We start from the raw sequence: 23,783 nt of genomic DNA, 5'->3' as shown, positions 1-23,783 counted from the left end.
TTGTTTAATTAAATATTGAATAATATTATATTTTAACTTATTCTTTATTATTTTCCTTAATTCCTATTATAATTTTTGTTGTTTTTACCACATTTTTTTCATATGCACTAATGCAATATTTGCTCCCCCCATGTATACCGCCAAATACCGGTATTGAAACCCCACATGTTTCTTTTTACACGTAATAAAATATTACAAAAAAATTGCATGTGGATAATCAAAATTCGTTTATTTGCATGCAACTAGAAAAAGAAACTAGTTAATTCAAGTGATTAAAAAAAAGGAAAAGTAACAAAAAAAAAAAACTTTAAAATATAACGTAATACTATTAAGAGTAATAATCAAAAACTTTATAACTTTTTTATCGTTAGAGTTCCTTGATGTAAATACCAGAACTTTTTAATTCCATTCAAATTTCTGATGTCATGAGCGACTATAAACGTAGTTGAATGACTAAAATATTTGAAAATAATATTTGTAATCAAAGTTGATTTCTTGTTTGAAATAAAATTCAAATTCATATTATCACTGCAGTAAATTACTGGTGGTTCATCTATAAGTAAAATACTTATTTCGTTTCTCCTAAGGAAATAATGCGTAAACAATAACAATCTCTGTATTTGCATTGGCAATGATAATTCTCCTATATTCTTATTCAAATACTTATTAATTATAGTGAATTTATCATTCCCCATTAAAAGAAGTGCACTTTCATTACATATTTTGTCTCCTTCACAAGAATTTTTGCAATTTATACTATGGTCTAAATTATTCATTGTTTCCCTCTCTATTAAATAATTAGATACACCACATATATTCAATGCTGAAATTATATTATCAGTTGAATAATTATCAAATGGGTCAACTGATTGTCTAATTGTTGTGTTTTCATTGAAAAATACTTCAACTGGAAGCATTGCTACGTGTCTCATCATATAATAATCTTCTAAAAATATCTCCATTATCTGTTCGTCTACATTGCTTCTGCATAGTTTACAGTTTATAATATGATTATTATTTAATGAAATATTATTTGGGGAAATCGAATGGTTTATTATTCCTTTATAATCCAAAGATTTTGCTATTAAAAATAGTAGTGAAGTCTTTCCAGATCCAGATCTTCCTACTATTCCAATAATTTCACCTTTATTTGCCACAGCATTTATGTTATTTAAACAACAAACCTGCTTTACCAAGGTTCCCCTTACTTCTGAACGATCCAACTGAGATTTCTCATTCTCTGATGATAAATTTGAATGATACCCATATGCAGACTCCAATATTATGTTATTATTGTTATTAAAATTATGGGGTCTTAAATTATTGCCCACTTTTTGATTATTACATCCCTCATCTTTGTTACATAATAAGCCACTTTTCTTCATTATATGTTCATCCTTTATTAGTTCTAAGTATTTTCTCATTCTCTCTACGGAAACTAATTCCCTTTCTAATCGCATTAAATACCTTACAACCTCGTCAATTCTACTTAAAGAACTGAAAGCAGTAGCAAACACCAAAACTATCAATATTTTTGAGCTTCCATCTGAAAAATATGAAGAAAATACGTTCAAAAATGTAACTGGAATAACAATTCCAACTTGAAGTCTGATCTTAAGCCAAGCTTCCAATGAAGACTGAATATATATTGGCCTTATAATCTCTTGAAGCTGATCATATCCGTTTTCCAAATAAAATTGATCTAATTTCTGAGGCTTAATACATTCTTTTCCATCACATATATTTCTAACAGTGTCCACTAATAAAGAGATTTCTGAAATATAAGTATTATGTAATAATCGACATGAGTGTATAAAATACCTAAACACATATTTATATAACATATAGCAAAATATTGAAAACAGTAATAACTGTACTATTGGATATTCCGAAGCTATTATAGATAAGTATATAGCTGCCATTACTCTATTAATTGCTGTAACAAATTGTCCAATTCTCTTTGTTGTACAATAATCAATAGTAAGTTGATCTAAACTTATTCTATTTAAAACAAATGATACTGGTAGATACCTGATACAAGAAGATAATTTTGAGCCAATATATCCCAATAAAAATGAATTATGTATATTATTTGCAGCTCTTAATCCGACATAAACCTCTAAAATCCCACTTGCTATTACAGATAGTATTGCCAAAACAATACAAAGAAGATATGTAAAATACAGAAAATCAATACCTGAAATTCCTCCAACTACATTTTTTGTCTCGTTTACTTGTGATAAATTACCCAACAATACTTTTTCCCCAAATATCAAAATTAATTGAGGAAGTAATAGAAAAACTAGATACAAAATCATTTCCAACGATGATTCTTTAACCTTCTTAGTAATTGACCAATTTTTTGGATATTTGAATCTATTTGCAGCTTTCAATATATAAAAAAAAAGAGTTGGGTACGATTTCTCTGAATACCCTACTACTCCTTCCTTCTTTGGAAGAAGTTCTGTAATTTTTTCAGTCTGATTTTCTTCTTTAATACTATTGAATACAACTTCCTCCTGCCCCTCATAATACTTTGATTGAATTGGGGTTTCAGTGATTTCACTCTCATTACTATTGGAATTACTACTTAAATTAATGATTTCATCCTCTTCAGTGGAAAGCTCCCATAAATCTTTAGAGAAATCAGTCTCAAAGCAATAGTCATTAATTATAGAGTTAATACTCATAGATGTATTTATACTGGTATTCGACTTTGGAGTCTCATTATTGACACCAAAACTTCTAGTTTCATGTTCCTTCATTGGCGTTATATGTATTATAGATTCCAGAATATTATCTGGAAGAAAAGTAAGCATTTGAGTATCCAAAATCATCATAGAAAATACATTTTTCAGTAATCCATCTTCTTTATTAAACAGTTTTGATAGTATTGAGCAACACACTGGAGGGTCCAAACTATTAAATATTGAGTCTAAAATCAAAATTGGAATAACTTCTTTATGATCTTGAGACTCTTCACTCTTACAACCAATCCCATATAATGCTCTGGAAAGAGAAAGACGAACCTTTTGACCTCTACTGAACTGAATCTGTGAAAAAATGGTGCTCTTAGCTAAATCATAACTTGAAATCCCCCAAGATACAAAATCATTCTTCAGTTCACAAATATCTACAACCCTCTCCCATGAATCATAGTCATAATCTCTTCCATTCAAAATAATATCAGCCAGACTCATGCCTTCTGTAATCCAGGAATCCAAGGGGACATAACATACTGGGTTAGAAATATCCGCTAATACCTCCACTATTTTTTTGTCACCAATTAAATTGTTTCCACTATTACTACATTCGCTTACTTGACCATTAATTTCAAGAATATCTCTTCTTTCTAATTCTATTTTAACCCCATCTCTTCCATTAACTCCAAAAATCACTCTCCTAAATAAATCTGTCAATAAATAGTTATAAGATATATCATTTGATGAAAATATGACTGGTACTCCATATTTAATTTTTATTTTTTGTGGAGAAAAGGCGCCAAATTGTGCAGGGTCTGCATGCAAAATAATATTTTCATTTCTACTAATAATCTTTAAATGATTTGGAACTTCCAAAGTATTTTTGGCGGGAGTTTTGTTTCTTGTAATTTGCATAAGTTTGGCAAGTCTATTAAGTGCATTATTTCCTTCCGAAATATAGTATATAAGATAACAAAGTTCTTGGAGTGGAGTGTAAAAAGAGGGGACAAGTATTGCAGAGTCAATAATCATTTCAATACTTTTGTAAGTGTCAAAGTGGTTATACCATACATATAAAGAAATAATACCATAACAGAAATAACCCATAGACCTGGAGATAATTTCTTCAAGAGTAAAAAAATACTTTCTAAAGGATCCAAAATACATTTCGTCTCTTCTGGACCCGGATAAAAGGTTATGATAAGTAAAAATAATGTGGTCTTGAGTAAGATTTAAAGATCTTGAGTTTTCTATAATATTAGTAGTTTCAGCAATTCTCTTTTCTCTATGGGCAATAAAAGGCTTTTTGAAAAGAGTACTGATGAATAAAGACAAAACTGCACCTGCAAACAAAGATGATAAAGAAAAAATGAGTAAATTCATGGAATGGTCATCAAAAGTTTTAACAGCAATAGCAAAAGTTGAGGCCAACTTTATAGGAAAGATGAATATTCTAATGGAATATGAAATTGCATTTTCAGAAAAGTCTGAATCTACTGTAATGACATTTTGATATCTTGAAATTTTTGACTTTGGTAGTAGTTCTGAGTCTTGGTTTTGGTTTAAACAAGAGTTAGAATCACACTTTGAAAGTCTTAAAAGCGAAACTCCATTAATAGACCCAATAACCCTTGCTCTAACTAGCAAAATATAATACTTAAGATGAGTCTCAGATAAAAGAAATGTAGCCTTTAAAATAAAAATGATAACACCTGAAATGAACCCAATTTCCTTATCTCCGTTTTGTCTCGTACCTATTAAGGCTCCTATATAAATAATTCCTCTGTATTTAACGAAAGAATCCAAAATGATTAACAAAAACGTCAGAAATACATATCTCGAATAATCCTTTCTAAATGCTTTTAATATACTCAAATATATATCTAATCCTGACCAATTATTGTTTCCAAGCTGTTTTTCCTTTTCATTAATCACATTTTCCAGAATAATTGTGTCATCCTTAATTTTAGAAACGTTGTAGTCAAACGGGATACTTTTAGATTTAAGAGTGGTCAAATTACATTTGTAATCAGAACTATTCTTATTTTGCTTCTGGCTATTTAAGAGATTCTTCTCAAATAAATAATTAACAGTATTGTTAATTTTAAGTAAAAACAAATTATCAATCAATCTTAGGACGGAGTTCAATTTATTTAACATTTTTTCTTCTCAAATCAATTCTTATATATTATATCTAGATTTAATAATTAGGATATCTTCTAAAAATCACCAAATACCCAGAAAATATATACTATTCAAAAAATTTGATATTGTTACTCCTATTAATCCCAAACTTAGATAATCAAACAAGAAGAAGAAAGTAGCTTTTTAGTAAGTATTTAAAACGAAAATATTTAAATACTCTACTTTTCTCAGTCCTGTTATTTTAATCTTATTAATTCAATAACTTATATTGTAATTTGTTCTAATTGTTTCTGTATTCCGAGGAGTTAACAAACTAATTAACCAGATCAAATTCGTTTTTAAAAGTACATTAAAAATACTCAAACCTTTGATTCTTTTTTTTTTTTTCTGGTTCTTTCCATGACTTGTTTAAAATACCCACGAGACGAGAATGGCGCCAACTGCAATGCTGCATATATATCGGAATTGCATACCGGTATTAGGGTTGCTGATTTAAGGACGAACTGAGGAAAAATAAATAAAAATTTATTTACAAAAATAAAAAAATAATTACATACTAAATCAAATCAGACATTATAGCAAAAACATAAATCATTTTTCAATCAAATCGGTTCTCATAAAGCTAAATAATTCGGAGTTGGAGAATGAATTGCGGTCAAGTTGTGTGTCTTTGATTATCTTTCCACTACTCAAAACTAGAACGCGGCTGGCATATTGAAGACTTCGAATATCGTGGGAAGCTATGAAGGTAATGCAATGCTTGAAATACTTGTTAATAACAGAGGATAGAATACATTCAGAGTTATTACAACCAATTTTTTCATTTAATTTGTCTTTGTTCATTTTTCCATTAGAAACAATACTATTTTCCATCTGATTCCTTAAAACTACTGGAGGTTCATCCACCAGTATAATCCTTAATTTATCTTTTTTAAGGAAGAAGTTTACAAAAAGTAACATTCTCATTTGAAGAATCCCAAATTTTATTTCATCTAACTTGGTCTCAAGAAATTTTAAAACTGCATTGTTTTCACTTAAAAGAGCACTTTCTTGGTCACAGTCTATTGATTCTAACTCAGAATTAGAACTTTCATTTCTTTCCAAGTATGACTCAAACCCACAAATACTAAGAGCTGCTTTGATATTGTCCAAATCATATTCTTTAAGTGGGTCAACAATGTCCCAAATAATACCATTTTTATGGAAATAAACCTCCAAAGGTAAAAATGCTATGTGGCTAAGATTTTTCTGAGACATGATAATAGATTTAAGAATCATTGGATCAAAGTCTTTAAATGGGAATTTTAATGATTCCAACTTGTCAAACATCTTTTCACTGCTATTTTCTAACCCTAAAACTGTCATTTTGCCACTTTTACATGGCAATAAATTGGAAAGTACATCTAGTAAAGTTGTTTTTCCAGATCCAGTTCTTCCTATTATTCCAATAACTTCCCCTGCCTTAAAATTTGCTGTAATTCCTCTAATGTTTTTAATGTGAATAATTTTTGTACCTATTAGATGAGAATTGTCAAAGTTCGAATTTCCTTTAGAATCTAATCTAGAATGCTCTGCTTCAACATTCTTAAGCTCGATTTCCACTTTCCCTTTCTCTTGTTCACTATGATGCTTTTCTTTTTCATGTTCTAAATAATCTGACCCAGCCTCTCTGGAGGCAGCCAAATACAATCTTGATCTCTCAACTGATACTAGTTCAGTTTCCAACTTTGACCAGTATCCAACAAGTATAGATAAAAGAGGAGCTAAACCTGTTGCTGTAGCTATAGCCAATGCAATCACAGATCTAGTGGATGAACCTTGGTTATTTGATACGTAGGGTAAAATAATGTTAATAAAGGTAACTGGAATCGTTAATAGAATTTTAATTCTCATCTTAAACCAAGAATCCAAGCAAATTTGAGCAAACCTAGGTTTCAATACTGAGTTAATTCTATTTATAGTCGTTTCAAAGAAAAATTCTTTGACTTGATAAGAATTTATACACTTCTTTCCTTTACCAATAGTTTGTATCGTATCCACAAGAGGAGAGTATTCTGATATGTAACATGATCTCAAAGTTCTACAACCATTTGTAAAGTAACGTATAAAGAAGTGGTATATTGAAATTGCTACAAGGCCAATTGAAGTTAAAGTTAGGAATGAATTAACGGACCCAAAAATTAGAGGGATAGCAGAAATAAAGATGGAATTTAAAATAATAATAACAAATCTTATCCTTCTGGTAATACAGTAATCTATTTGTAGTTGATCGTTTGAGAGTCTATTTAAAATAAAACTCATAGGAAGCCATCTTAAAATTGAATTTGAAGTTGCTCCTAAATAACCCAATAATACTGAATTATGGAAATACCTCGCAGCTCTAAATCCAATCCTGATTTCCAGCAGAAGAGCAATACAAGTAGAAATCATTGAAATGACCAAAGCTGTGTTATAGAATAAGCTCCAAAAAGAAAGTACATTGTATCCAAGTAATGAGGGTATTTTGAACAAAAGAGTTTTAAATCCTGTTAACTTGTCTGATTCAAAAAATTCTATTGAGTTCCAATTTAAATTGGTAATACTATTCTCCTCTAAAATAATCAAAAATAAGGATTCACCAAGTTTAACCATAATTTGTGGTAGTACCAACATAAATATCATCATAAAAGACTCAAAACTGGATCCTTTAAAGTCACTATGAAAAGAATGAAGATTTTTAACAATTTTTTTGGATCCAGTAACAAACATGTAAAAGTAGCTGGTAGGGTAATAGTGACTGTATTTGTTCTTTTGAATGTCAATTTCTGAAGTATTCTCAATTCCTTCATTACACACTATTTTAAGGTCCTGAGGATTTTCCTGAAGATCGCATTTGGTTACATTAGGTTTTTTCTCTGCAATAAAACCAGGAGATACCAAAGCTCCAGAAGAGTTTCTAACACAGTTCACAGTTACTTCCTCAGTACTAGTAATCATTTTGTCACTCATATTTACTATCTTGTAAGAAAAGCCGTTATTATTTGAAGCCTGCTTTATAAATTCCAATATTGGAGGTTCTATCACTATTACAGACATACTGTCAGAAAGAAGTCCATTTTTGGAAAAAAGTCTCTCTATTATAATCTTGCATACAAAAGGATCTAAGGAGTTCAACACACAATCAATTAAAAAGATTCTCGGTTTGTTCTCATTGTTTGATAAAGTGGAATAAATAGCTCTTGCTAAGGACAATCTCACTTTTTGTCCTGTACTAAACTGTTTATCCGTAACAACCATTTTTTGTGTTTCCTCAAAAGATCTTATACCCCAATTCAAAAAGTCCATTTCTAAATCACATTGATATATAACTTCTTGCCATAGCTTTTGATTATATGCACTTCCACAGAGAATTAGGTCCGATAGTGGAAGACCAGTGGGAACCCATAACAACTGTGGTACATATCCAACTAAGGCTCTAGAAGAAATATCAGAAATATTTTCCAACTGACCATTTTCTAGTTTAAAAGAAATTGACCCGCCCGCGCCAAATCCACTTATCTGCCCATTTTGACATGTACTGGAACTGAAAAGAAGGCCAGCAATTCCTTCAAGAAGAGCAGACTTTCCACTAGAAAACTTTCCAAGAACAAAGCAAGGCACTCCTGGAGAAATATTTAGGTTAACGTTGATTACACTGGGAGCAACGTTTTTACCACGGAAGAAAGAAACATTATTAAGCACAATTCCAGAAATGTTAGAATTGGATAAAGAAGGTTCTTCTAAACCAATGTCTTGACTGGGGTCATTTTGGGTAAAGAAAAGGAATTGTGCAATTCTTTCTATAGAAATGGTACCTTCAATGATGAAATAAACGAAGAATAATATGTCATTAAGAGGATGATAGAATGTAGGAATGAGCCAGGCACTTTGGATAATCATTATAGAAGCTTGAGAAACTGGAATCTTGTTGTAAAAGATATAGGACCCAATGACTAGAGTGCAAGATAAAGTAATCCAGTTATCGAACACTTCTGTGATCATACAAATGTATTTTCTTAGAGAGTTGTAATGAAGTTCAATATTTCTATTTCTGGAAATTAAAAGGTGAATAGAGGAAAATAGTTGTTGGGTAACTGACAGGTATTTTGATTGTTCAAGGAGTCTACTAGTTTCCTCAACTCTTTCTTCTCTTGCTTTGAGAAAAGGTTTCTTGTACATGGCGCTTAAAACTTGAGTTACTGCTGAAATTAAAAAGCATGTAAATAAGGAAAGAAGACAAAGGATAAGAGGAGTACCACCAAATACTGAATGGGCCACTAAAGCTGAAGTGAATATGTGCAGGGGATAAAGTATGATATTAATGGAATTTGAAATAGCAAATTCTGTGAAATCAGAATCAACTAGAATAATGTTTTGATATAAAGACAGTATTTCTGTTGAGCTATTATTATCCAAGATGCAAAGTCCCTGTTTATTTTTAAGTCTCTTGCATTCTAAAAACCTTAAAAGAGATGACCCAGAAATAGCAGATTGTACTTTAAAGTGAACCCATGAATTGTAATATTCACAATGTGTTGTAAATACAATGCTAAATATTTGGAGTATTATTAAAAACAATCCTGGAAGTAAATTTGCTAATATTGGTTTCGATGAATTTTCTGATACAAAAAAATTAAAGAATTCTTTTGCTTGAACCTTCACAAAATATGAAATAATCAGATTAATGAAAAAAAGTAAAGAGTAAATACCATAGAATTTTTTAAATGTTTTTAGTATAATCAAATAAACTGAAAAACAGGTCCATACATTTTTTCCATCCTTACTATTTAGCTTATCATAATCTCTAAAGGCTTGTTCTAATGTTTTAATATCTTCAATGTAGTCCTTATTGTCGTATTCATCAGGTATTTCTGAAGATCGAATACTGCCTTGTTTCTTTTCCCTATTTTCGCGCTCTTTAATAAAAAGTGACTCTGCTGTTCTACCTGCATTGAAAAGCAAGATATCGTCAAGGAATGACTTGAACATTTTATTTGAAGTAATATTTTGAAAATTTATACTATATTTTCATGCCTATTCAAATCTGACTTTTTTATCAGCAATTTAATGGAGGTCTCTATATTATATTGAACTGATTGCGATTTAAGGTATAACAAGAATAATTAAAGAGCAGAAAAAGTGTACTAAGAATTTCTGAATTAATTGATTAGTCTTGTCTGAGTGTTATTTTCTTTAATTTGATCAAAACTAATTACAGGTATAATTTTAGTCTATGAAAAAAAAGTTTCTCTGATATCAATAATATGTCTTTCGGCTTTTGTTTTATTCGATTAAATCAGATTTTTTGATTATTAAACTCAAATTCTTGAACTAAAATAGTAAAAATTAAACCAAATAATCCATAAATAAATTTTTATATTTAATTTTTTTTCACTGAGACAAAATATACTGAAATAATATTTAATTAAAAATTGATTTATTATTACGCACCGGGTATACCGTCTTGTTTTTTTTTACTTATACCGTTGTATCATAGAATGACATGTGGACAAAAAAAAATAATTTTTTTTTCGTAATTAGAATTTAAGTAGATAAATATTTCTAGAAAATATAATAGTCCTAAATAAATTAGTTTCTTTATAAGTGAACAAAATTCTTAGTTTTGCAAAAGATAAATTGTTGGTTGTACTCATTGATTTTATAATATAGGTCTTTGTAAATGTAAATCATTTTGGAAAAAAATAACGTATATAAAAACAATGAAATGTCTAACTAAAATATTTCAGAAACTCTACGATTATTATTAGTAACTAAAAGACGATTAATGCTGGAGATCTGGTCAAAGTGGTGCGTTGTAATAACTACGGAACAGTTGGAAAAGTACTTTTTAAGAATGAAATCAATAACTGAAATGTAGCCACCATCTTCTGTCGTTAACCTATAGTTTGGTAGTTCATCAAGTAGAAGTAATCTGTAGTTTTGACTGTTAAGGGCAAGACGAAGCAAAAGTAACATTCTCTTTTGATTTTGGTTGAAATTAAAATTGCTTATAGGTAAATCCAATATTTGCAGGTTTAATGGAGAAAGAAGTAGAGAGCAAGATTCGTAGGATTTGGATGACAAATCCTCATTTTGAGCTAGCTGATCGTATAATAGATTTTTTTTCTTGTCAACAAGTCCAAATAAATCCAATAAATCCAAGATTTCTAAGCTTGAGCGAATTTTCTCAGAATCTAAAACTTCTATCAGTTTTAAGTTTCCAGGAAAATCTACTTTAATTGGTACATAAGCTATAGTGGATAAGAACTCAAGCATTTTAACAGAGTTCAAAAGAATGTTTGGGTCAACTTCTGAAATCTCTGAAATAATTTTAATTCTCTCTAAAGACGACTCCTTCATCCTATAAAAATCATCCTGCTTTTCTTTATAGTTCTTTGTTTCAATATCCTCATCGCTAAACATATGATGGCAGTAGACTCTTCCATTTACGCTCCCCCCACAAAGAGATAAATACCTTCCACTATCTTGAACTTCTTTTCGTAATCCGTCTTCCAGACCTAGAAGACCTCCCTGAACTATATTCTCTAACCCCTTATCTTGCTCATCCTCATCTCCCATGACTAATAATCCTCTGTGGACAGTTTTCGTGCCTTTATAAGCCTCTATAATTCCACCAATTACCTTTAATAAAGTGGTTTTTCCAGAACCTGTTCTTCCAACAATTCCAATAACATCACCGACTCTAATCTCCAGATTCACCCTTTTCAAGCAAGAACACTCAATAAGATCACTGTAGTTGTTCATCACTGAGGAAAATGGATCATTCTTTAGTCTAAGGTGTCTGCAATCCACGTTTTTTAAAGTCATCAGTAAAGAAGAGTTCTCTGTGGAGTGATCGATCTCTAGATTACTCCCAAATCTGTCATCCTGTATTGCTTCCATTAGAAGCTTCATCCTTGTCACTGCCAGAAGTTCATTCTCCATCTTTACCCAGTATTTTACTGTGGATGATGTAATCTTTGGTATTGTTAAACCCACTCCTATTATAAAAATAACCATCTGTGAAATCTCCCTGTTCTTTGTTTCCAAACTCGAAAATAATACTGGAAATAAAATGTTTATTGATGTCAAAGTTACAGGTAATAAAAAGTCCAACCTTAGTCTTAACCATGCAAACATCATATTCTGACAATAAAGAGGCGCCACAAGTTCGCGCGCCCGTTGGTTGCATTTTTGCACCAAGTACGAAGATAAGTGATTTTGGTGGATGTCATCAATACCAAGATTAATAGAATGTGTGAGGTCTGAAATAGCTGTTTGGCAATTAAGGAAAAGTAGTCTGAGGGTTCTGCAAGAGTTAATAAAATAGGAGAGATAGTTCCAATATATAAAGAATATGTAAATGAAACCAATAGGAATGTAGGTCATAGGTTCTTTAAAGTTTATAGTAAAAGAGATAATAACAAAGGCAGCAATCTTATTGATATGGTGAAGAATTTGGCCAATCCTTTTTGTGATACAGTAATCAATTACTAGTTGGTCGTTAGAAAGATGGTTAATAATACTAGATACTGGAATAATTTTAATTATAGAGTAACTTGTCAAGTACCCATATAAAATTGTATTATGAATATAATTGGCAGATTTTAACCCAATGTAGATTTCCAAAAAAATTGTGATTACAAAGTTCACTAATATGAATAAGGAATAGTGTAGGTATTTGAGTAAGTCTTTAAACATGTTTGTAGTTTTGTTCAAGTTGTTTATAATGTTGTACTCAGTTATTTTGAATATCAACAAAGGAGCTATTGAGAACAATAAATACACAAAGATTAAAGACTTGTTTCTTTTAATACTCGAGATCTTATTCATTTTGGTGTCAAATTTATATCTGATTTTATCATTAGTTTGAAATAAATAGTATTTTAAAGAACTTGAGACCCATCTTCCATTTTTTAAAGATATTAAGTTTTTTACATCTTTCTCTATGTCTATTTTGTTCTCCCTTTTTAAGCCGTTACATGTATTAGAGTTTGGTGTTAAATGCGTTTCAGTTTGAATATTATTTAAAAGAAACAAAGGCTCTTTAATATTATTATTAACAAAGTAATTAATGTAGTTTAGGAGGTCCTCATTTTCAGCTGGATCCTCACTAATCAAATCCTTCATTCCAATATAACGGTGACTAACTATTCTCAAGTCCTCAGTAATACCAGTTACATTAATTAAACATTTTTGATTGTACTCTAATAAAGTTTTGTACCCATCCTCAAAAATGAGACTTTTACAGGATCTAAAGTAAACTGTGAAGAAAAACATGTTCAGTAAATCTGGGCTTATTGAGATTATTCCAAAGCTAGAGTTTAGGATTCCAGTTAGCTTCTCATCTTTGTTAAAGAGAGAGTAAATCATTCTACAGCTTGTCTCTCTATCTAATGAGTCAAAAATATTCTCTATTAAATAAAAAATACAGTAATTCCTTCCTAAAGGACCAGTTGAAGCTGTTGGTGAGATTGGAGATGAACTATCTGATTTTTCAGGGTTTCCAATATGATACCTTGAGCTTTGTACCAGTTTATTATAAAGAGATCTAGCAAAGGAAATTCGAATTCTTTGGCCGGTACTTATTTGTTTACTGTTAATGGTATCATTAATGTTAATACTTTTATTATATATATCAGTATCTAGTTGACAAATGTTGACTACCAAGTTCCACAGATGATAGTCAAAGGTTTTATCACAAATTATCAATTCTTCAAGCTTAGCATTATCTAAAATCCAAGACTTTTTACTGATATAACAGGTTAACCTGGCTATTTCTCTGTTACCATTTAGTGAAACAAGATCTTTTGAGCCTTTTAATTTACATCTAACCAAGAATTTTGAGCTACAAGCATCTTCATCCACAGAAAATTTTGCAATCTCCTTAAGGAAATTAAGGGTTTGCCGACTTGGGTTATCTTTTTCACAATCAAAAACTATATTCAAACATCCTTTCCTTAATACTATATTCTCTCCAGAACATAAATCTTGTATCTCAATTTGTTCAATATCATCCATTCTAGTTTGACTCAAGTTATGTAAACCTATTTCACTAATACAAGAATGAGAGTCAAAATCACAAAGAAAATCTTTGATTCTATTAATAGCATTTGTGGCCTCTGAAATATAGTAAGTCATATAGGCAATAGAAGAAATTGGTTTTACTAAAATTGGTATGATGAAACTGCAGTTAGTGAGTATTGACATAACTTCTGGTCCTGTGTAATTTTTGTAATAACAATAGATACAAATTGCCATAGAACAGAGGATTTCCATCCAGTGTGATACTATTTCACCAACACAATACCATAACTTCCTGTATTTATTAAATTTCATTTCCTTGCTTCTATATCTTTCAACCAGATTCATAAAGAGAGTATCATTGATGTGTGTAAGTATAAAGTCATCATTTTGTGAGATTGATTTAGTCAAACATGATATCCTTTCTTCCCTAGCTTCCATAAAGTTTTTCTTGTAGCTACTACTAATCCACTGAGATGCTATGCTTACTGCACCGGTTATTAATAATATTAGAGCACAAATAGATATAGATTTAGCATCTATGAACATATTTGTGATTCCAAATAAAAGGAGTAAACTAAATGGAAAAGTGATTAGTTCCATCCCATAAGAAACAATATATTCTGCAAACTCTCCATCTACTGATACAATATTTTGAATCTTGGAGAAGTCTTGGGTATCATTAAATAGAGATTCACGACGTTTATTATTTAATCTCTTATTCTTTAACATTAAATTCATCAGAAACAAGGTTAAGCTTCCTCTTACACGAATATGAAGTACTTCTGTATAGTAATCCACATATATATTAAACAAAATTTCAATAATGTGGTTAATAATCAGGCTCACTCCTTTTACATATTCAGATCCTACTCCAATGCTCTCTTTAAACTTCTTCAAAAAATATGCCAGGAAGAACGTTGCAAGCATTAGTGAGAACTTTAAAAGTAATAAAATTGTGTAACTACTTTTAAAAGCAGAAAATATCATCCAGATAACATTCCAAGTTGAAATTTTTGAGCCAGATTGGTTTTGCTGGGTAGTTTGAGCATGGTGATTAGTTTTACAATATAGTTTAAATTTGTCATTAATCCTTTTGGAGTCTACTTCCACTTTATATTGTTTACCTACATAGTTCTTTAGTTTATCAAGATCAAACTCCACGTTTTCCCATATCTTTATATTTAATTTATTGATTCTAAAGAAGAAAGGATCTCCTAATAATGTGTACATCTCAGAAATTTTGGAATTAACTCTATTTGCAATTGTTTTTAATGCATATTTTTATAAAATAGAATATAAAAATTTTGTTTATTTTTTTTTATCTACTCTTTATTCATTATTTACTCTATAAGTAGCTCAAAAAAATGTTTTTGAACTTAATTTGCTTGTTAAAACTCTTGTGCACTAAATAGTCTCCCAAAATATCACAAGTAATAAAACTAATAGTATTTATGGTAATAATAATAATAATAATGTTAATATTATTAATAATAATAATAATATTTGTTGTTATTATATTATTTAATCTCTACCAAATTTTTGTAATACGACAAGTGCAATTTTAAAGATACGTATATTCATCTTTTAAATTTGTTCCGTTCTCCCCTAATACAATTTTTTAAAGTCTAAAATAAGTTTAAAAAAAACGCAGAAGAGAGAATTTTTTGTCTAGAAAAAGAAAGAAATTGCTTTATAAAAGTAGTAATTCATAAGAAAAGAATTGAAAAATACTAAAACTAAAATCCTGTAAATCCCGATTCGCCTAAAATTTATTTATTTATTTATTTAAAACCCATCTTTTATTTACGACTATTTCCAATTTGTATTCATTAGACAATTAATTAAGTTCAATTTATTTATTATTAAATTGAATTTTTCCCCACAGTTAATTTATGCCTTAATTCAATTCAATTTAGGGTAACGGAATTTCCCGCTTTCCCCGCCGAAAATCAAAATAAAAAGAGACGAGTATTATAAGGCATAAAAAATAAATAGATAAAAAATTAAAAATTATGAGGGTATTTGGCGCCAAAATAAAAATAAGTATTAATAAAACAAAAGAGCTAATGAATGATAATGGAAATAATAATTAAAAGTAATATATAATACTAAAATGTAAGATAATTAAAATAATTATTTAGAGTAAAAAAGAGAGAAAAATAAAAATATCTATAGTAAACTTAAATTTGGAGGGTAAATTTGAAAATAGCGGGTAGTGAAATACTAGTGATATTGACATCAGACTAAAATAGTAATGAATGGAAAAAAGGGAAAATAGTGAAAAATATATTAGCATCGATAAATTAAGATAAAATTTTGATCTAGACCTTTAGATTAATTTATTTCATTTTTTTCAGGATTCCTTTAAGAAAAAAAAAATCAGGTTTAAAAATTAATATTTATTTAAAGGTTAAAGTGTGAATAAAAAATTTGGCTTTAATTTTTTTTTTTTCTTCAATTTTTGACTTGATAAAATATAAGATATTAGATTGTTAATATAGTTGAAGTTTTTTAATAGAATATTTAAAAACTTCGAGTAAGAATGAGTACTGGGTTCAAGGTGGATTTTGCCTCGAAGGAGGATATTATAAAGTGTAATTATGAAGAATGCGAAGATAGAGGAAATAACTTGAGTTTTAATAGTGATGTGAACAGTGTCACTTATGATGATGTTTCTTCAATAAGTGAAGAATTTTCAGAATATAATTTATCACGCACCCAGAGTTCATTGGCTCCACCAATAGAAGCTTCTGCAATTAGGGACGTAGAAGAAGCATGGAGAGCCTTATCTAAAGAATTAGAAGAAAATCACTCAAAACCAATAATTCGTACTCTTGGGACTGTTTTTGTAACAAGAGAGGAAGTTGGAACAAAGGATTCAATTGAATATAGAGTATTTTATAAAAATGAAGAAGGTAAAAAAATCTCACCATGGCATGATGTGCCGTTGTGGTTTTCAGAAACACCTCTGTTATATAATATGATCATTGAGATTCCAAAATTGACCAATAAGAAATTTGAGATCAACACAAAAGAAGAATATACTCCCTTATATCAGGATAGAAAGTTGGAAAGGCTTAGAACTTATCCAGGTCCAATTCCTTGGAATTATGGTGCTTTTCCACAAACGTGGGAAGATCCAAATAAGAAGGGAGACGAGAATGTTGATTTTAGTCACGGTGACAATGATCCTCTTGATGCTGTTGAAATTGGAGTAGGACCTCTTCCACGTGGAACAGTTATACCAGTAAAAATTCTAGGTTGTCTTGCTTTAATTGATGATGATGAATTGGATTGGAAAGTCGTATGTATTCGTGTTTGTGATCCTAATGCATCACAACTTAATGACATTACAGATGTGGAAAAGTTTTTCCCTGGCACTATAGATAGGATTAGGAGATGGTTTGGGCTTTACAAAGCAGTTGAGAACAAAGATATTGCAAAGGTTAATATGTATGGACATTTTGGAGAACCTCAATCTGCGGAATTTGCTCATACAGTAATTACAGAAACTCACCATTCATATTTACGCCTTATTAAGGGAGAAGCAGCGAATTCGTGTTCATTATGGATACCTAGAAGTCTTTCTAATAGTAATGAATCAGAATTATGTCACACAGTATGCTCTACAAACAGCACTGCTACTGTATCTAGCAATGATATTGAAGGATTTCCTGTTAATGAAGCGATTAAATGATATAGTTCATTCAATCAATTTACATTTCAGAATTTTAAATTTCTGAAATATTTTTTTTACATAAAACATTCTCCTCATCTTCGGATACATTATCTACCTTCATTATATCTAATTATCACTAGCAACCTTATCATTACTAATCAATTAAAAACTATTTGCTATTACTATCAATTTACTAAGGTGATTCGCATCCTTATATTCAAATTATTGAAAATTAACAACTTATCAACAAGAAGTTGTATATATATTAATTATTTTTTAAAGATTTCCGTCATTTCATAATCTACTTGTATTTAGATTCTCCACTCAGCATCGTTTTACGTTATAAAATTAAACTTTAGACTTATTAATAAATAATATTTGTACATGTTTTGGCGCCAGAATGCATACAATTTATTTGTATATATTTTGGAAGGCATGTTAAAAAAATAAGGTAGAGGGAAAAATGACAAAAATTTTGATATTGATTATTGAGTGAAAGGAATATTTAAAAAATAAATAGTTTATATTAGATTAGCTTTAAATATTTTAAATAATTATTTTCAATTTGATTGACAATATTTAGAAATCTTCCTTAATTATTGTTTTTATATGCAAATAATTGTGGGTAAAGGTGAGAAAAAAAGGGGGGGGGAGGGAGAAGGAAGGATAGAAACAGGATATATTTATTTTTATAAAAGAATTTTTCTATTTTATAGCCAATTTTCTTTTAAATTAATAATGACTAAAGTGACGGACTGTGGTACAAAAGAGGAATTCCAAGGTTTGAAGAAAGTGGGAAAGGAGAAGTCATCTGGATCTGGTATCTTAAAACACCTTATATTAGGATCTCTGATTGCGGTAATCTTGGGGTGTATATCTAAATATTACTTTTTTGATAAGATTGTTTTAACTGACGAGAAGATACAAAATAAATCATCATTTAATCAAGATGACATAAATACTAAAAATAAAGACGAAACTTCAACAAAAGGAACTTTTGGAGAAGAAGAAGAAGATATGGAATTACTTCAAAATGACAACAAAATTCATTTGGAACAAATCCCACAAGAAGATTCTTTGGAAGACAATGATGAATTAATGTTCAACAATGAAGATGCAATTTTAGATGACGAAGCAGAATACGATTATCATGATGATATTGATGAGGATGAAAGCGAAGATGGTGAGAATGAGTCTCAAATGGACTCTGAGACTTTAAAGAGAATCTTAAAAGAAGATGTACAATTGGAATTGGATGAAGGTTTTGCCACAAAAGAGTCTGAGAATGAAGATAGTGTTGATATTAATGATGATGCAGAAATTGACGAATATGAACATGAAGTTGATGACGATATAACTGATAATAACTGGTCTGATGATGAGTCTGAACTCAAAAGGATGGAAAGTCAGCAAGAGCAAGAGCAACAACAACAACAGCAAGAGCAACAACAACAGCAACAAGAACAACATCAACAACAATAAAATCGATATTATTCATAGTAATAGTAGTAGAAATTAATATAAACATTTTGTCAGTTAAAATCTAAGGATTTATTATTATTTTTTTCCTCCACATGTAAATGTTATTGAACTTTTATGCCGGTACTAATTAATGCTTGCGTTGCCGCCATACGTGTAAAAAAAAAAATGAGTAAAAATATGGATTAGGTACCTACTCAAATTTTACTTGATTTCTAATTGCAACAAAGAAAATACATCTATAGACAATTTTGAACATACTAGTGTTGTTTCTAGTATATGTGGCATCTCTCCATTCTTCTTTAACAATTTTGAAATATTTGGAAATTACGAACTTAATCTCTTCCCAAGAAGGTTCAATCGAAACAACGTCACTTAATCCCGAATAATGATAAAGTAGTGGCCCCAAATTAATCCATAAACCATCTGGGGGTAACAGATTAGTAATAGTTCGAATATAAGTGATAATGTTTTTGGCTGTATCTAAAAAGAAACAAGTTAAAATGGCGTCCCAAGCTTGAATTTGTTTCGAGTAAATCTCAACAAAATCTCCTGCACACATACTTAAGTCATGTCCTTGTTTTATATGTTCATTTACACATACATCTGGAATAAGTATAGACCGCAAATTATCATCTTTACTTGGTCTGTTAGAAAGAGAGAGAACGTATGGATGAATAATTATGGAATTAACTTTGAACATATAATTTAAAGCAAAATTGCTTCCTAAAAGCATTGCGTAACTTATTTCATTACCTTGACAAGAGTAACCAAGTCTAGCAACTTCGAATAATAATCTCCCTAATCCTGCTCCTGGAATAAGGACCTTTAATTTCTCGGATGATGATAAATTGTTTTTTATTGGAAGATAATCTTTTAAGGCTTGTATCATTGGACCATATGATTCTTCTCTTTCTAATCTTCCTTCCTCACTCCAGTCCCTAACAAACTGTCTTAGAGTTGCTTTAACTTTACACAAATTATTTAAAGTTGTATTTGGGATACAATTTGGATTTTTTCCGGAATAAATCTTTAAATTCTTATTTTCATTAAGTTTGTTATTATTATTGTTATTATCAACAATATTATTTATATCAATGTTATTCAAGTTGTTACATTTATCATTATAGTTTAATTCAACCTGATCATAATAGAGATCAGGAGAAAGCATTAATTTTAAGAAATTCTGATTTGTGCTTATGCAATTTCTTAATTTATCAATTTCATTTTCAATGTCCGTGATCCCTAATAATTTTCTATCTTCTGGTGACAAGCTGTAAAAATTCCTTTCTATTCTAATTAAATCTTTAATAGAATCCCATTCGTACATTAAAAATGATGTAACAACGCTAATAAAGTGATTGTAGTCACTCTCTATATGCTCTTTTGCTTCTTCATTATTATCTATTTCTTTTGAACATAGTGGGAAATTATCTTTAAAATAATCAAGATATCTGAATACATCCTCATCATTCCCATTATAGTAAACTACTTCATTCATTTTTTCATTATCTGAAGAATTATCAATGTCACTCATTTTTGTATTTCTTCATCAAATAATCTTTATATCCTTCTAATTAATGATTAATCTGTTAATTACTCACAAATTTAGAGTAAATTCTATTTCTCATAAAGCATGATATGCAAAAGTAATATCATTATAAATGCTTATTATAACAAAAGAAGAAAAGATTGAATTAATAATCAATTTCATTCTTTTCCTTCGTTTATTCAATAATTTCCTATTTGAGCACGGATTTCAACTAATAAAACTCAGCAATCCTTATTTAGTTATTATATATATACATATATATACATATATATATATACATATAAATATATATATATATATGTATATATATATATATATATTGTTTAAAATATTTTAATATTTGATCACTTCTCCCAAATTTTTCTTTAAAAGAAATCTGTCCAATTTCGAGGCTATTTATTATATTAAATAATTTAAAGGTTAATTTTAATAATTATTAATTATATTTATATTTTATTATTATTTATTTTTTGAAACTTAATTCGGTACCCTTTTTGGCGCCGTATTTTGTTAATTTGTGATCATGAAATTAATTCTGTGAAAAAAAAACAAAGGATATAATGAAATTATTACAATGAAAGAACAGCAAATATCTGAGAGATTTTTAAGTTTTTTGACAAGATATTATAAGGAGATTTATGATGATTTTTCAGAACCAGATTTGGATGTAATAAAAAAGTTGAAAGATGAAATTTTAGATTTTGAGAATCAAGTAAATCTTTCTGATATAATCTCAAAGAACGAAGAGATTGAAGATTTGAATACAACTGATATAAAATATTTATTGTATTCTTACATAAAAGCAGAAACAGTAAGGTATTTAAAAGATCACAATGTACCAAAAGAACGAGTAAAAAGAAAAGACGATTTGGAGGAAATCAATGAATTATATTTACAATTTTTTAACGATACCCTTGAAATTAAAAATACAATTTTTAAAGATACTTTAAATTTGGTAGATAATTTGCAGATTAAGAAATATATTGAAGAAAAGGAGAAAGATTTTGCTAAGGATACTAGGCAATCAAAGATAATGAGATCCAAAAAAATTAAAGAATTAAAATCTACATTATCTTTGTTCTTTAAATCTGGATTTAATTTATCAGATGATGGTGAAAACAGAGATATGTTTTTGAAGGCGATTAACTTATTCTTTTTAGAATCAATAGAAAAAGTTTCTATGATAAATAATGAAATTAATTTATTAAATTATGTGATAAAAGAAGAATTTGCAAAGATTTATGAAAATAAAAATAAAGATATTAATGTAAAGAATACAGAATTTCAGACTCAAGAACATCAACCTGCAATGAATGTACATCATATTGCACCAAATGTTCGTTGTTTAACATCTAAAGAAAATAACAATGCGTGCTTTATGTTTAAAGATATTAACACTGGGAAGGGAATTACAATAAATCATAGAGAACAGTTTTATTCCAAAGTGTTTGGGCCAAGCCACACTCTTCCCACAATTTCTATAGCAGAAGCTGCTGATATGGAACTTAAAGAAGCTTTAGAACAGGAGAAATCTTCAAGTATTGCTAGACAAAAAAAAGAAGAGAGAGATCAGATTCTACATGATAAAGAGTATAGCAAAGAAGAAGAAGAAGACGAAATTAAGGCCAGATCATGGGATGATTGGAAAGATCTAAATCCTAAAGGTCATGGTAATACTATAGGAAATCGTGGTTAAGCCAATTTTATTTTTGGGCGGGAAATGCTACAAATTTATTTAAGTTTTGTTTATGTATTATATATAACTTAAATGTATATAATATTATATTCAATATATTAATATTAATTTATTAATATATAATGCTGAAATACTCTTAGTAAAGAAAACATTTATGATATAAATTGTTATTCAACACAATTATGTGAATTTTACCACTAAAGATTACAATATAATTATTAAGAAAGAAAAGTGAAGTATTTACTAATTTGGAGATTCCAATATGCCAACCATGAACTAAATATACGGCTTTTTTAAATTAACAATTAATTATCTATGTTTGAATCTATGATTTTATAATAAGCATAAATAATGAACAAAAGAGATCGTTCCGAAATTGAAACTTTAATTGAAGACAATTCAAAGGGAGAACAAACACCAAATGAGGAACCAGAACATGAAAATAAAACAAGTGCCATAATTGATACTTTTTCTAACTCTGATCCCAACTTAAATCACACAATTTCTGAAGGAAATCTGGGTTTGGAATTTAATTCTGATTCTATACCCAAGTCAGTAGATAAAAATGATGATATGATGGAATCAGGATCTGAACCCGAGAATGGAAGCAAAAGTGAAGATGATGAGGATGGATATGAACCTTATATTAAGTATTTGCAAGCTTTAAGCTTGTCTTGGAGTAGTTGGGAAGCTTCATCAATGCTAACAAAGGACTTGGTTGAATATATGGTACCAAGATTTCAAGACTGCAGTACACCTATAAAGGTGAGAATCATTATGAGCATATTATATATAAGTGATTATCTTCGTGAATCCTGTAAACAAGAATTTATGAGTATTTTAAATTTTGGGGAATTGGATAGAGATGACTGGGTAAGAAAATTATCCAGATTAATGATACCTTATGTTCAAAAAGGTGTTCTTGATTTGGGAGAAACTGATACAGAAACAGCCTTCAAAATTTTACGGTATCTTGATGAGTTAAGAATGAGGGAAAACATTGATTTTAGGTTAAAACCTCCTTTAGAATCTATTCATATGTGTGATCCTTTAACTGATGAATCGATTCATAATGAGATCCCCTGCTATAATGTCGATTATGACAACTTTGCTCCTCAAAAAGACTTTGAGCTATTGCTTGCTGAAGTTGAAAAAGATGGTCTACATAAAATGAGAATGGCAAGTAATTCCTTCACTAACACAAAGTAAATCAACACATATCAAGCAATTTTTGCCTTATTAATTATAAAAAATACACCTCTACTCATTCTTACTTAAAATGCTCAATTATTATTTTAATCCAACAAATTAAGAACAAAAAACACAACAAACAATTTATTGATTAATATTTTTTTCTATACTCAAACTATTGTCATTCCTTAATGCATTTTTGGCGCCAAACACATTTTCACAACTTCATAACTGCAATACCGGTAATGTGGGGGCGCCAAATATCGAGACGTTTTTCCTTAATTCGAAATTATT

At 29.4% G+C, this 23,783-nt stretch overlaps 8 protein-coding genes across 8 annotated transcripts; 4 read left to right on the top strand and 4 right to left on the bottom strand.

Moving 5' to 3' along the window:
* Window positions 1-350: 350 nt before the first annotated feature.
* cubi_01569 (uncharacterized protein) lies at window positions 351-4,862 on the bottom strand (the record flags this gene model as incomplete). Its single annotated transcript, XM_029018581.1, has 1 exon — window positions 351-4,862. One exon carries the CDS (start codon window positions 4,860-4,862, stop codon window positions 351-353), a length of 4,512 nt encoding a protein of 1,503 aa, XP_028873808.1.
* A 576-nt stretch (window positions 4,863-5,438) lies between these two features.
* On the bottom strand, window positions 5,439-9,854 carry cubi_01568 (ion efflux transporter; the record flags this gene model as incomplete). The annotated part of the gene is made up of 1 exon (XM_029018580.1): window positions 5,439-9,854. One exon carries the CDS (start codon window positions 9,852-9,854, stop codon window positions 5,439-5,441), a length of 4,416 nt encoding a protein of 1,471 aa, XP_028873807.1.
* A 744-nt stretch (window positions 9,855-10,598) lies between these two features.
* On the bottom strand, window positions 10,599-15,122 carry cubi_01567 (ABC transporter; the record flags this gene model as incomplete). Its single annotated transcript, XM_029018579.1, has 1 exon — window positions 10,599-15,122. The coding sequence occupies one exon, from the start codon at window positions 15,120-15,122 to the stop codon at window positions 10,599-10,601; it is 4,524 nt and encodes a 1,507-aa protein (XP_028873806.1).
* Window positions 15,123-16,434: 1,312 nt separating this feature from the next.
* Window positions 16,435-17,589, top strand: cubi_01566 (uncharacterized protein; the record flags this gene model as incomplete). Its single annotated transcript, XM_029018578.1, has 1 exon — window positions 16,435-17,589. The coding sequence occupies one exon, from the start codon at window positions 16,435-16,437 to the stop codon at window positions 17,587-17,589; it is 1,155 nt and encodes a 384-aa protein (XP_028873805.1).
* Window positions 17,590-18,309: 720 nt separating this feature from the next.
* Window positions 18,310-19,053, top strand: cubi_01565 (uncharacterized protein; the record flags this gene model as incomplete). Its single annotated transcript, XM_029018577.1, has 1 exon — window positions 18,310-19,053. One exon carries the CDS (start codon window positions 18,310-18,312, stop codon window positions 19,051-19,053), a length of 744 nt encoding a protein of 247 aa, XP_028873804.1.
* Window positions 19,054-19,243: 190 nt separating this feature from the next.
* On the bottom strand, window positions 19,244-20,587 carry cubi_01564 (uncharacterized protein; the record flags this gene model as incomplete). The annotated part of the gene is made up of 1 exon (XM_029018576.1): window positions 19,244-20,587. The coding sequence occupies one exon, from the start codon at window positions 20,585-20,587 to the stop codon at window positions 19,244-19,246; it is 1,344 nt and encodes a 447-aa protein (XP_028873803.1).
* Window positions 20,588-21,176: 589 nt separating this feature from the next.
* Window positions 21,177-22,298, top strand: cubi_01563 (uncharacterized protein; the record flags this gene model as incomplete). The annotated part of the gene is made up of 1 exon (XM_029018575.1): window positions 21,177-22,298. The coding sequence occupies one exon, from the start codon at window positions 21,177-21,179 to the stop codon at window positions 22,296-22,298; it is 1,122 nt and encodes a 373-aa protein (XP_028873802.1).
* Window positions 22,299-22,649: 351 nt separating this feature from the next.
* Window positions 22,650-23,507, top strand: cubi_01562 (uncharacterized protein; the record flags this gene model as incomplete). The annotated part of the gene is made up of 1 exon (XM_029018574.1): window positions 22,650-23,507. The coding sequence occupies one exon, from the start codon at window positions 22,650-22,652 to the stop codon at window positions 23,505-23,507; it is 858 nt and encodes a 285-aa protein (XP_028873801.1).
* Window positions 23,508-23,783: the final 276 nt, after the last annotated feature.

This window comes from Cryptosporidium ubiquitum (genome assembly GCF_001865345.1).
Source record: "Cryptosporidium ubiquitum isolate 39726 chromosome Unknown contig_20, whole genome shotgun sequence".
In the NCBI taxonomy this organism is placed as follows: Eukaryota; Apicomplexa; class Conoidasida; order Eucoccidiorida; family Cryptosporidiidae; genus Cryptosporidium; species Cryptosporidium ubiquitum.
This window is presented reverse-complemented; position numbering and strand designations above follow the sequence as displayed.